Source organism: Sphaeramia orbicularis, chromosome 9 (genome assembly GCF_902148855.1).
Source record: "Sphaeramia orbicularis chromosome 9, fSphaOr1.1, whole genome shotgun sequence".
Classification (NCBI taxonomy): domain Eukaryota; kingdom Metazoa; phylum Chordata; class Actinopteri; order Kurtiformes; family Apogonidae; genus Sphaeramia; species Sphaeramia orbicularis.
Genome location: NC_043965.1, coordinates 27,313,741 through 27,331,475, shown reverse-complemented (window position 1 = coordinate 27,331,475; position 17,735 = coordinate 27,313,741). Strand labels below are relative to the sequence as shown.

Below are 17,735 nucleotides of genomic sequence, written 5' to 3'. Positions count from 1 at the left end.
CTTTCGCCTAGTTTCCAAGTGACTCTGCGACTTCATGTCTCCTGCTTGGTTGTAGTGGTCTTAGGGCAAGATCTTAATCTGGGAATAGGATCATAGTCATTGTCATTTATTCACGATGATGCTTATCATATGACCCAGAATGGGAAAAATTCTCAGCAGCTGTTTATAATTCTCAGGCTGAATAATAAACTGTTTACAAAAAGAGAAGAAGACAAAGACAGAAAGTATGTCACCAGTAAATGCAAAGGTGGAAAATGTATCTCAGATCCTCAGTTTAAAGTAATTGAAAACAAAATAAAAAAAATCAGTACAAGTCGCATCACATCATCTGTCAGGAAACTCCTTCAGTCAGCCTGTCTGCTTTAATGTGTGGAGGTGAGTAGGTGATGAGAAGAGAAACTCAAGTTGTTAAGAAAAGTCTGTCCCAAGAGGAAACTGTTCAAACCATACATATTGCCTAAGCCTGCGGAAAAGTACCATTATTGTCTTGTATTTTCACACTTCATTAATAACACTATTTTAGCCTTGAAGCAATGATCCAATCAAAGAGTTGTGACCCAAAATCCAGAGAAAGCTGACCTCCTCAGAAAACCTGCCCTGTTACTTCCCCTTGTCTTTTTCCTCATGTGATTTTTATTTTAGAGAAGACCAGGAGGAAAATACAGTTTGCATCTTTAATAGAAACTGCTGATATGTAGGATCGTATTCATGCACATTTACACACACACACACACACACACGCAAACACACAAAATAGACTTAATGAGTCGTTGAAACAAACACTGGGGCTTTTGTTTGTGCTTTGCCTTTTCCATATCAACGATTTGCATCCCTTCACTCATACTCCCCCAGTCTATTCAAACAGCAGCCATTTTGAATAGAGCCACGCACACCAGGCTGCCCGGCCCTGGCTTTCTCAGGCAAACAATCAAACTGTCACAACAGAGAGAAAACAGCTGCGTTTTTGTGGTGATTTGTGAAAAAGAGCTGCTAAGAATTGAATAAACGCACCATAGCTGTGAGTGAAAGTGTCATTTTTCTCTTGTTCTCTCATGTTCTCACAGCTTGGGTTGGATGACTGGTGGAAGGCTAATCCTAACAATCCTGTAGGAAGTGCGCTTTTTGTCACAGCCTTCCCTCATCTTGAACAAATCTCTTACTATATTCCACCCTGAAGCACTCCTCCACACATGTAGTGCAGTGCCAGTAGGGCTGCGGAGCTCCCCACTGGAGCTGGCTGGCAGTGTCCCACTTTGCAATGACACTAACACACAACAAGCTTTCTTAGGTCTGAGTCTGCCTGCTGCAAAGACACAACACAGATCTTCTTCACGCTGCTTTTTGGATCTGCTTACACACTGAGTCCAGTCACAACCACAGGAATGTATCAGATACTGATAATTCATGAGAACAACCCACTACATGTGACACAACATACTCAATTTGTGACATGTGGCTCTGAATTTTGTCGTTGATTTGCAGCAGCATAAGCAGACACATTTCCTTGGCACCAGCCTTCTGTTTTCCTCTTCATTCCTGTTATAGAACTACCCCGCTTAATTGGATTTAATACATTTTTCTCTCTTTAGCCTTCACATTTAATAAACAAACCGCCGCAGTGAGCAAATCTGTTGAAGAAAGATTGCATTTATATAAGTGTTGTGAGTATAGCACAGCAATCTGTTGAATGTCTTCTGACTATAAGGTCAGAGCCTTGATTTTCCTGCAGCTGAGACTGAGAGAAGCCATTGTTGTCAGTGAATCGCATTGGTAAGGAGAGAGAGTGAACTATACTGTAAATGCATGCGGAGGCAGACACCACAAATTGGCTACACTGGCACAACTCATGCTTGTCCATCTACCTAGCAAGTATGTCTACACTGTCTGAAGCATTTCATTTCTGCACTTTTGTGTGCTCACGTAACCCTTTCATGCATGAGTTTTTGAGAAATAGACAACCGGATATGTCCAGTTGGATTCAATTCCTATTTTGAGTGACATACACAACTGCAGTGAATGTAATTTAATGGTAAATATCATATTTTGCATAAACACATTCACAAACAGCAGATTTATGACTCATTAGTAGCAAACATTAATGACTTGATAATGTATTAAAATAGCAAAAGCACTACTTATTAGGTGATCCATGTGGTAATTAAGGTATTGCTGTGCTATTCACTACTCTTGACACTATTAGTTTGGACTAATTATTGCAAATATTATAGATTTGATTGAAGCTTGAACAACTGTACAACATGCATGAAAGGGTTAAAATTTATATTATAACCAACTGAAATTTAAGAGGAGTAATAGTAATTTAATTTGAAACATACAGAGAACTTGTTTTCACAAATCAATGATTGTGTTGTATGGAAAAGATCACTCCCTACTTTAACTTTTTTTTATTATTATTATTTTTATTGGGTTATCTGCCTTTCTTTTCAGTGTTTGGACATGAAACAAAAATATTATTTTGGCATTTAGAGCAGACAACAAATGTATGATATATGTACATATGATGTACCGGATGTGAATGTCTGATACTGAATGTCAATGAAAAATAAATTATAAAAAACAAACAAACAAACAAAGATTGCCTTAAGAGTCTATCATCAGCTGCATTTTTACTCTGTCATTTTTCTGCAACAGAGACATGATGTTCATCTCTGTTCCAGATCATACACACACCCACAGCAGAGTATTAAAACACACACTGCCTCTATCTCACTCTCTCTGTACAGTAGAGTTTGCTATGAATTATTAATGTTTTGTGTTGTTTTGGCATTTGGGGAGTATCGGGGGAGCTGCAGAGTAATGGAGAGGAGACTTAAAAGGAAGAGAGCATAGTCTGCATTTTCCTACAAGTGTCGCACATTGCAGAAATAATATCTCCTCGTCTTCTTCGAGTCTGTCCGCTGTACTTCACCCCTGACCTCCCACGTTCCTCCTAAACTGAAATCATCACATTTACCACTTGGAAAATAGCTAAAATGTATTTATCAGAAACTTCGGCACCCAGAAACAGACGGCCTTTTCCACTTCCTCATTCCCTTCACACCCCTCGACCAGTGTTACTTGTGGCGTCTGCAGCCCCCTCCTCTATGTTTTGGTCCACAGCCTCTCCAGGGGTGATGGGGTTAGCTGCTTACTCATGGAAATGGACAGAGATTCTGCTTAGAGGGCACTTTGCTTCCCGCTCAGGAGGCAAATGCAGGAAGCCATGACAATAACAAATTGTACAGAACACAGTACCCAACAGTGTCTGTTCTCAGATACTCAAACATTTATATACAGGCTCTACCACAAACCACAGTATGTTCACTGTCAAGGTACAAACTGATGATTGTCATGTACATTTGTTTTTTCTGACTTATTGGGAAAAATGCAACAAGATGGAAAATCTCACCTGTAGAGCACTTTTTCTCCCCCATTTAAGTTATTATTTCTAAACTGAGATCAATTTTTCATTATTTCCTTCTGTTTTGTTCAATTTATTTATTTTCAAAAGGAAAACTGCTTACATCAATTAAAACCATATTCATTTTCCTGTTTTCACTCCTTAGCAGCTAATTATAAGTAATTATTTAGCTGAACCCTATATTGTTATAAATATTTCATAGCATTGCAGCTTTAAGTCATACACAGTGACACAATGACAGTGCAAGTCAAGACTGTTGTGAGGTAATGGTGTAACTGTGTGCGCCACCAGGTTAAAGTTTAAGTACTGACTTAGCAAAACGAGGTATGTCATTATTCTAGCTTTATGGTGGTCTGCCTAACAAAGATGACGAGAAAGGATCACCTCAAAATTCCTCTAAATTTCTGGTCATCAAAAGTCAAGAGTAACAAACCTCTTGCATCACAGGTTTCCTTCAAAACCTGTGATGCAAACACTGTGTTCTACTGAAAGTTGGGAAAGTAACAGCTGTTTCCATCTGTTTGCACACAATCCTTGGAAAGACCAAACCCTTACCCATTAAAAACAACACAGAATTACTGAAAATCTAAAACATGAGGAAAAGAAAAGAAAAGAAAAGAAAAAAGAAAAGAAAAGAAAAGAAAAGAAAAGAAAAGAAAAGAAAAGAAAAGAAAAGAAAAGACTTGTTATCTAACAGACCAAAATAAATCTACAAGCAGCATCACACTCTTCATTACAGCTAACGCCATTCCATGCACCATCAATCACAGTCTGGTGATAAAACTATCAAGCTTCTTCTCTTCCCACACACTAAAAACTGAAACATTTATTTTAGCTGCAGCTGGTGTAATGGAACTTATTGAGCTGTTAGCAAACGGTGCCATGCAGGGCTGCCAGGTCTGACAGGTTGACCGAGCCCAGCAGGTACTCTGGCAGGAAGTCTTTCTTCCTGGCCTCTGGGCCTCGTCTGATACACTGATCCACAGTAACACTCACATTCTGGTCCCATTTCAGGTTGAATGTCAGAGTGAGTGCAGCTGTGGTGGAGCTATATGGAAGCTGCACAGTTACTGTATGTCAAGCAGAACTAATGGGATTACAGCACAGGGGGCTTTGGGCTCTAAACCCCATCATTAACCAGCCTCTATGAGAGCAAATCACATTAAATAACTGTCACCTCCCATAACTTTATCTCGCCGGGCCATTTACCCTCAAAAAGAGGAATATATAAGTATACACTGCTGAAACTAAAAACTAAAAAGTTTAGAGGTTGTGATTAGTTTCATGCTCCAGTAATTGGCTGTGGAAAAGACTTATTATTACAGCAAGCCAAGCTTTGTGTCTTTTCTGGTATAATGTGTAAGGGTTTTTGTGGGTTTGTGCAGTGTTTGTGCTTGTGCTGTTCGTTTATTTATGCAGAATCCATTTCTAAGCTAATGGCCACTACTGCTTCATAGTGTTGCCACTATAGAGGAGTAGAAAAGAGAGAATGAGTCCATTATAGAAATCAGTCAAAAGGCTATTATCATGAAGGTAGGGAACACGGAGAGTTAGGGACAGTGCTCATTTTTAAGGTATGTTCAGTCCATTCACACGCTGGAATAAAAAAGCATTAATACCAGAGGTGTGAATCTTCACTGGCCTCATAATTATCAATTATGACTCACCAGTCAACGATGTGAATGTGTGACTCACATCTTCACATCATTGGTTAATACAAGGCCTTGGAAAAAACTGAACTCCCTTTTAGAAAGTCCTTTGAAAAATCAGACTATAACTATCCACAACCACTGGAAAATAATAATTCATCTTCAAAACCACTCACTGGCTAAACCAATTCATCTGCGCCGATACGACATTGACCCAACCATCGGTATTGGCATTTCATATATAAGGCTTCATGTATTTAGGTATTTATTTCTTTGAGTCAGCGTTCAGCTTCTTTTTAACAAACTCAGAGGCACAATGTACCCATAATGCATTTCCACTATCAAAATCTTTTGGAGGTAGGGTGGATTGATGTTGATAAATTTATCAGTATTTTCTTGCATCATGCAATCATTTCATTATCAGCCTTAAATAAAACACCCATAAGTCAACCTCTGACATGAACAGCTGCATCTTTCACCCTAAGAGGAGATTCACTTTTCAATAATTTAATATGCAAAAGCTTTGGTTTTCATTATTAGTCGTTATTATATGTTCAATATTTTTGGATCTTAACTATTTTGTGTGTTTAAATTGTGGAGCTGCATTGGTAGTAATTGTGTTCTGGACAGAGAGAGATGGATGATCCGTGGTTTGACTAGTTTGGGGAAAAAAATCAGTTGTTTTCATGCTGTGTTGCTCCCTCATTTTGTTAAATAACACTAGAAAATACTCCAAATGAGATAAATCAGCAAGTGTTACACCTGTAACCATGTGATATACGATATTTGCATCACAATCTGATTAATAAAAATAATAAATGTCTGTTTCTTGTTATGCCTTTACAATCCTTAGAGTTGTTCCTAATGAAAAACTGCTTTACTGCAATTGAGCTTTTTTGTTTACTACTGTTTCACTCAGTTTAACAATGGCCTTATTGTCTGACAAAGGAACGCGACAAAAAAGGATATGTGGTGGTAAAATCTTTGAGCTATTGCAGCTTCTTCATTTTGTGTACTGTTGTCTGTGTTAAAACCTGCAGGAACAAAAAAATTAGAGCACAGATCATGTCTCTAACTCCAACAGACAGTCTCCTGGCCTCTGTGCTAAATAGAGAAGAATGCAAGCCTTTAGACTGGAGGCCTATCTTTGGATGGAGTTCCGAGTCTCTCACGCTACCAGGATCATGTCTTAATCACATTCAGTGTTTGGAGAGCTGTCATGTATTGAAACATAGCAGTACAGAGATGGGAGAAAAGCCCGGGGCAACTGAGAGCTTAAGTTGAACATACAATGGAAACATATTGCAGTCCCAATGGCAAACAGATGGAAAATTCAGTTTTCAAAACAGTTTCTGCCATTGAAAAATGCACATACACACACTGTCCCTAACCAGTACATGATGTGGCTGGCATGTAGAGTTGCATGTGCCTGTGTTTGGGTTTTCTGTGAGAAGAAGAAAAAGCCACTGACTGACCCTTGTTTCAGAAAATTCCCAGACCGAATGCAATCAGCTCTGATCTTTTCATACAACACATGACATAATACCCATGTGGTGCACAAGTCAGATGTTTTAGTGTAAGAATTTCTGATAAACTGACCACTTAGTCAATGTCCTGAATGATCAGACATAGACGAAAACCCTCCAACCTACCCGACAGTCCCTCTGCAGGGTCTTCATCAGGTTGTTGTAAGTCTCTGTGTCAAAGTAAAGCCCCTCTTCATGCATGTCCTGAAAGTCCAGGTCTTTGTACGTAGGACAGGACTTCTCTCGCTCTTTCCTGGAGGCCCGTCTCTTGTAGGTGGAGCCCTTCAGGTCATATTTGTAGTGCATTTTGACGGAGCGAGGCAGCACATTGTTCATCACCACCAGTCGGATGTTGATGCCTCCGGACTGAATACAGTACAAGCCGTAAAACTTGGGCAGCAGCGTACGTGGATTCTGGTTCAGATTCTGTAAAATAAGTGAATATGTTATAAACACACACTAACACTGATACTTCATGTCATTAAGACAAAACAAGAGCTCTAAGGCAAGGAAATAAAGCCTCTATTTAAATTGGCTACACATGTTACTTATTACAAAACAAATATAGTATGAATAAATGATCTTACCATATAATATCCAGGTAATAATCTCTGGAGAAACTTGGCCTCTTTGTGCTGGACGGTTTTAATGATGAATTCGTCATCACTGGTTAAATAGAAGAGAGAGCCACTGGCCCCCGGGTTGGTCAGCTCAATAAGAGGCTCATTGACAAGTGAGTACTGAGGGGGGAAAAAAAAAAAACACAAATAAACTGGTTTCGCATTCACTTGAAACAGAGGTCAAACTCCTACACATCAAAACATAAACAGCTCTGAACACATAAACCATTGTGAGCAAAAATATATGTATAATAGCAGCCTTTTGGATGTGTAATGTTGGAGGAAGAAAACACTGTTATTGCAATTTCCTGTTTGGAACTAAGATGAAAAACAAATAGTTTTATACTCTGTTTAAAGCATGAGACATCAAAAGTGTGAGTAAGGAGTAGAAAAATGCAAGAAAAGTCCCTTTACTGACAATGGAAACACATCCTTAACCAAATGTAATGTGTGTCAATAGATTAAGTTCCATAGAGAGCTATAAAAATTAATAAATTAATTCATGACTGTTAAATTAATTATTAGTATTTTGTTGATTAATAATCCTTTTGTGAATTTCTTTATTCGTTTCTGGGACATTTGAGGACCTCATCTATATTTTCATCTTTAGTCCTATTCACACTGGACTAGTATTACCTGTGGATCTCTGGCCATTTGCAATAACTGTGGAGGTCATCTGTGAATCCATTGTGTTAATTGGCCATGTCTGTAGTTTGTAAAGTGAAAATTCAACCCAAATTACCTACCTGATTTGAGCAAATGCAGATAATATTAGTCCTGTGTGAATCGACATCTTTGTAATTTTTTGGAATATGTAACATTTTTCTTTCCTCCTTGAATTTATGCAGCCTATTTCCTGGTTGAGCACTATGAAGACTGTGCTAGTGGCGATAAATCCAAGTGTTTTTGGTGGAAATCCAGGAGGCTTATGTCACAATATAGCAAGGATGTTCACTCAAAGAGCAAACTTAAATCTTTCAGAGGGGCGACATCTGAAAAGATGGATAGATGAAAGCCACGACAGGTACGAAAAGAAACATTTTTCTATCTTTCAACAGTAATCTGAGAGTGGAGAACCTGCCCTTGACATCAGAACTGGGAAATAATGTCCGTAAATGTAAGTAAAAAACACTCTTTTCTTATTCTGTGAAAATGCAGACATGGAGGGTTCATTTCCAAATCACCAAAGGTCCACAGATTATACTGGTCTTATGTGAGTAGGACCAGTATAACCTGTTTTTCAATAACCTATTTCCAGTGTTAGCCTAGTTCAAAATCATGTGATTGGTCTAAATATACAGAGGCTTCATTGTTAAAGAAAACGACTTACTTAGAGTAATTGTTAAAAATGTCAAACCAGAATCGAGCACCACATCAGTTCAAACTTTGTCTGCCTATGAAAGGCAGTGATTAACACACAACAAGCTGTCTAACATGGATGGAAACATCAGCTAAGTGGTTGAGGGTAACAGTATCTACTACTGCGTGTGCTTAAAGAGAAAAAATCAATGTGTGAGTGATAACTTGTGACAATAACATGCTACTCAATATGTGGTAGAAAGTAAAACACCAGAGGCATCTGTTCTTCCTCTGTCACTGATGTCTGTCTGCAGTCACAAACACATCCGCAGTTTATTGCATTTGTATTCTACATACTGTGTGTGTCTGTGTTTTAATTAAGACTTTGTGTAGCTTCTGTCTGAATGAACTCATCCCTACCTCAAGGACATCAGTGGTTAGTATAGTCTCTAAGCTGCTGTTCAGCCCTCCATTGCCTTGAAGTTACATTATATCTTTGTCTCTCTTTTGGCATTCAGAAACATGAATGCAGATAGTGATGTTTTATAAGGCTAAAAGACCGACAGAAAATAAAGAAAAACAGCGTCATTACATAATGCAGCCCAAACATGATTACACAAAATCTAATTCATGTACAAAGCAAGACGCCTAAGTGTAGGATAAGGACAGAGGCAAGGTACGCTCTGCTGAGCAGCAAATTCAATTTGCTCTCAAGATGGCACATGCAACACATAAATAAAAGCTGTATGATTTGACAGAAGTACTCTGAACATGCATTGTAAGTGATATTAGACAGCAGGGCTCCAGTTGGAGAGCATGTTAATAATGAGCTGCCACTGTGGCTCTGCAGAGGAAAAACTCCGTACAATTACAAAGCAGCTCAGAAAAACCCTTCAAACTCTTAACTCCTTTCATTCTGTCTTTTCTCTGTATGTGTCTGCGTCTGGTGGGAAATCACACATCATCTGCTGATTTCACTCGGCACAGAAGCAGCTTAAAGCCATCATTACCTTCAATATGTCTGCCTCCCAGTCTTTTTCATTGACTGCATTTCCTATCCTGTCTTTTCTCGGCACATATGGGGTGTACCATTTCCCACCCACTATTTAATAAAAAGGAATTTTTTGAATTTTGTTGCTATTAGTTGCACTGTGAGGAGGAAAATAAGATGGGGAAAGATAATCCATAGGCTGGTGTGTAGTGTGTTTGACATGGACACAATAAAAGAATAAACATAGACTGGGATGTTTATGGCAACCAGTAAGTCAGGTGACAGAGCTGAAATTAATACCTGAAGTTCCATATGTGCTTTTTATAAGACAGGGACACTGACAAATAGGCTACGTAAAGTAAATAATACTCATAACAACACAAGTTCTACATTAAAAATCTACGATTTCTTTTTTTTTTTATTGTAAAAGCAGCTGTTTTAGTTTACTTCAGATCTATGCTAAGTGGCTTCCATAGACCACATCAGGACCACACTCCCTTTGTTTTGGCCTTCCATGACATTTGACGAGCTCATGCTTTTTCTCCTCTTACATAGAAAGTGCTATATAATTCTATAAAATAACTGAGAAGCTAAAAATTTTATTTATTAGTAGATGCATTGGTTGCAGTCACAGCTCGATAGATTAATATCTATCTTTACAACCAAGTATGAAGGCAAGGACTGAACAGAGAAGGGAATAAATAATTTCAATATTTAGTTTTTGTCCCTGGTCCTCCATCCGTTGCTTTTTGGCCCTTAACAGGTAAGAACTTGGGCATCCCTACTTATGTATGCTGTATGATTGATCTCTTTATGACGATAATTGCAGGAAACTAAGAGTGTGTGATTCAATCTAGTAAATAAATTAACTAATGACCAGCTAGATCTCAGCTCTGATGCATTCATCTTACCAGGTAGTCGTCTGGTTTAATGCCGAACAGATCTCTGAAGTAGCGAAAGGCCAGCGGTGCGTATGTCTTAAAGCGGAAATCTGGATAGTGATGTGCCGGAGTCAAGTTGCTTCCCTCACTGGGTCGGATGATGAACAGCCAAGACAGGAAACAAAAACATATATTGGTTCATTAGAAACACTTTCCAAATACTACCTCACATAAAGGATAACCAAGAAGATCTTAAACATGAGAAAGTGAAACATATCAGTGTCATCAACACAGACAGAATAATTAAAGATTCAACAGTGATAGAATGAGGGGAAAGTACATTTTAACACCTAAGCTTTGTGCAGAACTATCTGGGCTATTGACTGCCAGTTACTGTATCAGTGGACCCTTGTAATGTGCTCCACCCATGAATGAACAGACTCTGCTAAAGTCGTCCTTGGGAACCCAGATTCACCTGCATTGTAGTGACAAAGTTGCCTGTATAGAGTTCATCCCCTGGAGACACAAGATGGATCTGATTCCTTAGTCTAAACAATGCAAAACAGCATTACACAACACATGAGCCTTGACTCCGAGGGGGAGAAAGGTAATACAAAAACAAACACAAACACAATAACCTACATTTTTGCAGTCTTGACTGTACAGTGAGACCTGATTCCGACCGGCTTTGACAAAGGCCGACCCTGATTTGTATCCAACCTAACACGTGTCCCTGGGGAACAACAGGAGTAAAACGCCTGAAAAGGTTAGCATGAGTCGGCCAGTTGTTCTTTCATCAAATAAGCTCTCATAGGATTCAGTCTCATTGAGCCTAAATTTACAGTAAGTAGGCTAATAAAGGTTTTTGATTCCCAAGACGGTTCTAAATCTGGCTAATATTGTGGCTGGTTTTCTGGGCAACGGGGCTACTGTGTTGTTGTTTTGAGCTGGTGTTAAATTCAGTAATGGGATATGGTCTGAGTTTGCTGCGTAACACTATACCTGTGATTACTCTACAATGAAATCTGACTGCTCTGTTTAGTGTACAAGGTCGATATAGAGCTGCATGGAGCTGTCATCAGTGATGGACAGTTCGTGACGGTATGCTTTGCTTGGTAACTGTTTAACAACAGACTGCTACGGGGAAATGTTTCATTCAATCTAATCAGGGAGACATCTGTGTGTGTGTCTGTGTGTGTGTGTCTGCTGTGACAAAGGCGTGTGTTGGTTGTCAGAGATACACACACCGAGAAACAAAACCTGTGTGTGCGTGGGAGTCAAAGGGACTGCGACATCTCTCATCATCCAAAACTCGACTGACAGGACAAACAACAGCAGAAAATCCCTCCAAAGAGGAACAGCAACAAGGGCAGGAAAAGTGGCAGAAGTGGTGAGAGGGAGAGAGGCAATAAAAGCATGTGAGAGCCATCGCCATCACTCAGCCGCTCTCTTAGGAAACACACACTTGTCTTCGAAAAGAAAGAGTAGGGTTTTTATGTTCTTAGAGAACAGAGCAGAACCAAAGAAAAGTAAGGAAAGACACAAAGAAAAATGCAAAAATAGAAATGCTTTTTCTGTGGTTGCAGATATCTATTATTTTTATTAATTGTAATTAATTGTGATTTCTGTGATAGTAATTTTGTAATTGTAATTTTGTAATTAATTTATTGATTATTTTTGTTGATTCGATTAAACAATCTGAAAAATATAGCAAAAATGTGAAAAAGACATGAAAATGGCCAACAACCGTTATTCCAGAACCAGCTGAAACAACCACAAAAAGTATAAAAGTAAAAGGATATTTTAAAAATATCTACATAGAAATAACAACAGCATAAAAGTACATATAAAAATATCTGTATATATAAACAACAAATAAGTCAAATGACATCTACAAACAATATGTACACTGCAGTCTTCAACACATTTGTATACAACTTACTAACAACTAACAAACAACTTATAGAAATACAGCCAAATATTTTGAATGTTTGTGTTAAAGCTTAAAAGTTTAAAGGAGGAACTGATGGTTCCAATGAAGAAAAGTGAACACATCTTTATTGTAACACATCATCTCTTCTGAGCTATACTCCATGTTGCTTGTGGTGATCCATGTGCGTCACAATAAGTGTCCATGTGAAACACAAATGCAGAACCAATGTTTAGCGGCAATGAAATTAAGGAAACGATCCTTCGATTCAGGAAAATTGTAATCGAGTAATTTTTTTAATCGATTCCAGTCGATTTATCATTTCAGTTCTTATTTTGTCTGTCTTCCCATGTCAAACGATCCATTGTTTCTTCTGTTTGTTTGATTGTTTGGTTTTGGTCTATCTTGTGTCATTTTCTTTTTTCTAGAAAAAAAAGCCTCGATTTTTTAATTTCCCTTCACTTTCCTTATGAAAAACAGGCCCAGGAGACAGCTATTATCTTATATGGACATTATATAAAAATGGTCTGGATTGTGTAAAGACTGAGGATGACATAACAGGCACAAATCAAACTGTACATATTTTTGAACAAGGAGTGTTGGGGAAACAAGGAAACTGAAAGCTATGTTTGGATGTTGCTGAGGAACAGGACAGTAGAAGGTTGATGTGCGTGCCGAGACAACATTTGCATAAACCATACTTAGTTTACATATCCTGATGCACCATCTCAAAGGTAAACCACAAGCCATTTCCTGGTAGGCATTTGAGTTCTCATTTTAAAGCTAAAGACAGTCTGGAATAATCCAAATATTTGGCCACAGATCAATGACGGACCAATAAAGTCCCTTTCCATTTCCATTTGTATTAATCCTTGCATGTTTTTGAGAGATGGCATTGTATACTAGTAAATTACATTTTCTTACTGCAACTTCCACTAAGCTAATACAATGGGTGTCTATGTGTTAATGTGTGTGTGGATGCATGAATTGCACTTTCAAAGACTTCCCCGGCATGCTCTGAATCACAAAAACAGTTTCTTTAAGCTTATGATGTAAGTTTAAAGACAGAGCTGCCACAAACTGTCGTATGGTGGTCGCTGTGGCAGTAAGAGGCACACTGTAAGCTGATTTCACACTTCTTGGCAGGATAATCCACTAGAACAGTTTTATCCATGCATCATAACGTAGACTTGCAATATTCACTTTGTTGATAACTGATGATGGCAGCAGCTTGTGGTGGAAGCATAAAATCTTTGGAATAAAAACCAAGTGCCAGCAGTTTCCACAGGGTAATGACCCAGAATAGTTTCGAATGTTTTTAATATACAGCCCAGACATATAATTTTTAGTAGGTAGACAGGCAAAGCTGAGCACTTAGTCCCTTTCCGTTCATTTCCTTTGCAGAGTCAAGAAACTGTAGCAGACTGTTACCTTTTTACGAAGCACTAAGCACTTCTATTAATCACTGGCACATGTAGACAAATAACCTCAGTCTTAATCAAAAGTCTGTTTGTTATTTTGTAGGTAATGTGCAAACAATTAGTGAACAACAGCTGTAATGGTTGAGTGCTGTAGAGAATGTGTAGATTATATAGAGGATGCACAGCTGAACAGAAGCACTAACCTGGGAAGAAAAACACTCTCCACCACATAGAAGTCTTGCATAAGAACATCTCTGTCAGGTTTAGAGGTGAGGTTACCCACTGTGTAGCCGATACCAAGCTGAATGGCTCCCTTCAAGGCTGATGACGTGGTCTTAATGGGAAAAAAATGAAAAGAAAACATCGGGCACATCATTTGTGTTCCTGTCAAACTGAATACAAAAGGTAAATAGGCGGTGGTAATGAAGTTAACCCTGCGTTTAAAAGTTACTTCATCATTTTACCTACTGTGACACAGAGTGGATGACATTAAAATGAAAGCAGAACATATAAAAAAAAAAAAAACCTGATAAAACTCTGGAAACCTTGAATTAAATACACAATAGCCCTATTATGAAATCTAGGATTTTATAATAGCAAATCAAACTATTAGCGTCCATCCAGAATGTCAATATTTTCGGTTACGTCTTGTGTAAACTTTCTGATATTGGTTTTAAATTAGACACGGTTATTAAGATTTATTACACATACAGCAAATTGGTTATAAGAAAGATCCCAATTAGTTGTCCAACTCAAATTAAGTAATTGTAATTTTGTAATTAATTTATCGGTTATTTTTGTTGATTCGATTAAACAATCTGAGAAATATAGCAAAAATGTGAAAAAGACATGAAAATGGCAAACAACCTTTATTCCAGACTCACCTGAAACAACCACAAAAAGTATACAAGTAAAAGGACACTTAAAAAATATCTATATAGAAATAACAACACCATAAAAGTACATATAAAAATATCTGTATATATTAACAACACCAAACAAGTCAAATGATATCTACAAACAATATGTGCATTGCAGTCTTCAACACATTTGTACACAACTTACCAACAGCTAACATACAACTTAAAGAAATAAAGGAAATATTTTGAATGTTTGTGTTAAAGCTTAAAAGTTTAAAGGAGGAAATGATGGTTCCAATGAAGAAAAGTGAACACATCCTAATTACAACACATTGTCTCTTCTGAGCTATACTCCATGTTGTTTGTGGTGATCCATGTGCGATACCAATATTTAGCAGCAATGAAATTAAGGAAACAAACCTTGGATTCAGGAAAATTGTAATCGAGTAATTTTTTTAATGGATTCCAGTCGATTAATCATTTCAGCTCTTATTTTGTCTGTCTTCACATGTCAAATGATCCATTGTTTCTTCTGTTTGTTTGATTGTTTGGTTTTGGTCTATCTTGTGTCATTTTCTTTTTTCTAGAAAAAAAAGCCTCGATTTTTTAATTTCCCTTCACTTTCCTTATGAGAAACACGCCCAGGAGACAGCTATCATCTTATATGGACAGTCAAACTCAAATTAAGTAGCCGCCATAAATGAAAGTTCACAACTAAATATGTAGGAATATAGTTATCTATCTGCTGACATAATGCGAATCTACATTATTAGGTATTTTGTTGAGTTTAGGTTTTCACAGTGAGGTTTTCTAACTTTCAGCAACAAAACAATAAGGTGATCAGCCACACCTACACAGAGTAAGAAATGGTCTAAAAAGTAGAATTGACTGTTTTTAGGTTAAGGTTTAGCTAATATTCTTTTTATTGATTCACTCAACTATGATAACATGTATTTTACTATTTCAAGCAAAATTTCTGGAGGCTTTAACTAAGCATAGTAAAATTTGGTACTTCCTTTTTGACACAGACACATAAAACACAAAACAAAACATCTATAGGCTGGGAAACATAAGAGTAGTCATGTTGGAACCACTACACTAACACCCATCACCAGTTTTTAGTCCCAACCTGAACAATCTTAACAACCATGGAGAGGCATGCAATGGTGACTTCTCAAGAAATGCTGTGATAAGCAGTGGCGTCTACAGTAAAAGTAGAAAAAGGGAAAGAAAACAAGTGTGACCAGCATTTGACTGATCGCTGGCAGTCTGCCGCGGCAGGGTCAGAACATTATGTGCTGTAGAAGGACATTTATAAGGACTCATGTGACTAAGAGTTACAAGGGTTTGGACTTGGTGGCTCTGAACATTGGCATTCCAAAATAAATATTATGGTAGCAGGTTCACATGCGTCACAAGAGGAATATAAATAAAAATAAACCCAAGTATAGTCAGAAATTATATGAAAAGTTTTACCTTTTTGTACGTTTTCTCTCTGCTTGTGCTCCAAGGCCCTCCCATACCATTTTCTGTTGTGGTTGACATCTAAAACCAAAATAAAGCAGCATAAAAACACCAAAGTTATGGCAATAACAGTCAGATTGCTTCTAATGATTCCATTTCTTTTGCTAAGCAATCAAAACCTTAAACTTGCCTTGCTTTATGAAAAGCTATGCCAGATGAACATCGATCAGGGTAACATGTTTTGATTGTGAGGTTGTGGAAACATCAGTAGTTTTGGATCAGGGAAGCCTCTGCAAGACAACAGAAGCAGAATGAGTTACTATTTAAAAAAAAAAAAAAATAGGGCAAAAAATGCTCACAGCATGTGCATCAAGCAAAGCACTCTGAACATAAGATGTAACAAGATATGGGAGAACATGTCCACCAGCAAATATCCCTTAATTAACCACTAATACATTCGTGTACTTTCAGTTCTAGGCCATTATATGCTGCTTCTATCCTGTTAATCCAAGCCGCACTGAGGCAAATTAGTCTATTTTTGTTGAACTATCCTGTAGCAAAAGACAATCAATCATGCATTATGCAATATGTGCGTGAATGTGAACAGTAACTGTCTCAACCCCTCTGGTTACCATCTTTTTATGGAGAATAATGTGATTCTCTTCACAAACGCCGGCTTGCAGGTGTTAAGTGCTTTTAAATCTACTGGCATCTGACTTTGCACTTTCTATACATTTTTCCACTTTCCTTAGCAGGACATGAGTGTGTGTTGGATTAATAACACCCCATACAAGGGCAGAACTGCAGTGTGTGACTGAGGTGTAGCCTGAGGCCAGAAAGTGATCCGCTGGCCCTGCCCAGTTTACAGCATAACCAAGTCCGGAGTGAGCTGTAAAAAATGCCCATCTCAATATATTCTCCATGAATTTTCCTGAACCACTCCTATGTTTTTCTCCCTCCTTCACTTTTTTCTTACTTTTCCTCTTCTTGTTTCACACCTCCAGGAGGACATAACTATGCTTCTGTCTGTGCATTTTTAAATGAATGAGAAAACAGGGATGCCTACAGGGAGTGGAGACTAAACAGACACACCAGGAAAAGTTTGGACATTGTGTGATAAGCTCTGGCAGGCCTGCAGTCACTCCACCACCTGCATATAAATTCACCTGCAGGTCTCAGACTCAGGTATTATAGCCTGTCTCTGCTGCTGTGTCACATCCTTACAAAATCACAGTCTAAGACGCTCAGCATAGAATATTTTATTGGCAGTTTTCCACTTAATTTCTGAGGCAGGAAAGGCAGAAGATAGGGAAACACAGGTAAGACTGGACTTGAACATGGACTACTATGGTACATGGCACATTCTTACCAAGTAGCAATAACATTCAGAGTTTTGATGACATATGTGTTCATACAAATGTGTCTACCAGCAGACATTAGGCAATGCACGTGGGATCTTTCAGAATCTCACAAATCTTCAGACATGTTTTGGACAGGAAAACTGCTTAACTAGACGTATAAGGTTACCAGACATATGTGCCCCACATTTTTATTTTGACAGTGTAATTCTTCTGATTTTGGTTCAGCAAAGAAAGTGGGAGATAACAAATTTCAGGTATCAGCATTATTTTCATTTGTTGGTAAAAAAAAAATGTGACTAGTGCTTGTTGCAG

The 17,735-nt window shown here is 38.0% G+C and overlaps 1 protein-coding gene across 1 annotated transcript in view; it reads right to left on the bottom strand.

The window, feature by feature from the left end:
* pip5k1bb (phosphatidylinositol-4-phosphate 5-kinase, type I, beta b) overlaps window positions 1–17,735 on the bottom strand; it is a 45,755-nt gene that overhangs the window by 15,065 nt on the left and 12,955 nt on the right. Inside the window, exons 2-7 of the mRNA XM_030142770.1 lie at window positions 16,253–16,352; window positions 16,075–16,143; window positions 13,942–14,072; window positions 10,418–10,535; window positions 7,184–7,336; window positions 6,723–7,022 (exon numbers count right to left, since the gene is read on the bottom strand). Coding sequence (XP_029998630.1) covers window positions 6,723–7,022; window positions 7,184–7,336; window positions 10,418–10,535; window positions 13,942–14,072; window positions 16,075–16,143 — 771 coding nt within the window. The 5' untranslated portion in view covers window positions 16,253–16,352. The remainder of the gene's footprint in view (window positions 1–6,722; window positions 7,023–7,183; window positions 7,337–10,417; window positions 10,536–13,941; window positions 14,073–16,074; window positions 16,144–16,252; window positions 16,353–17,735) is intronic.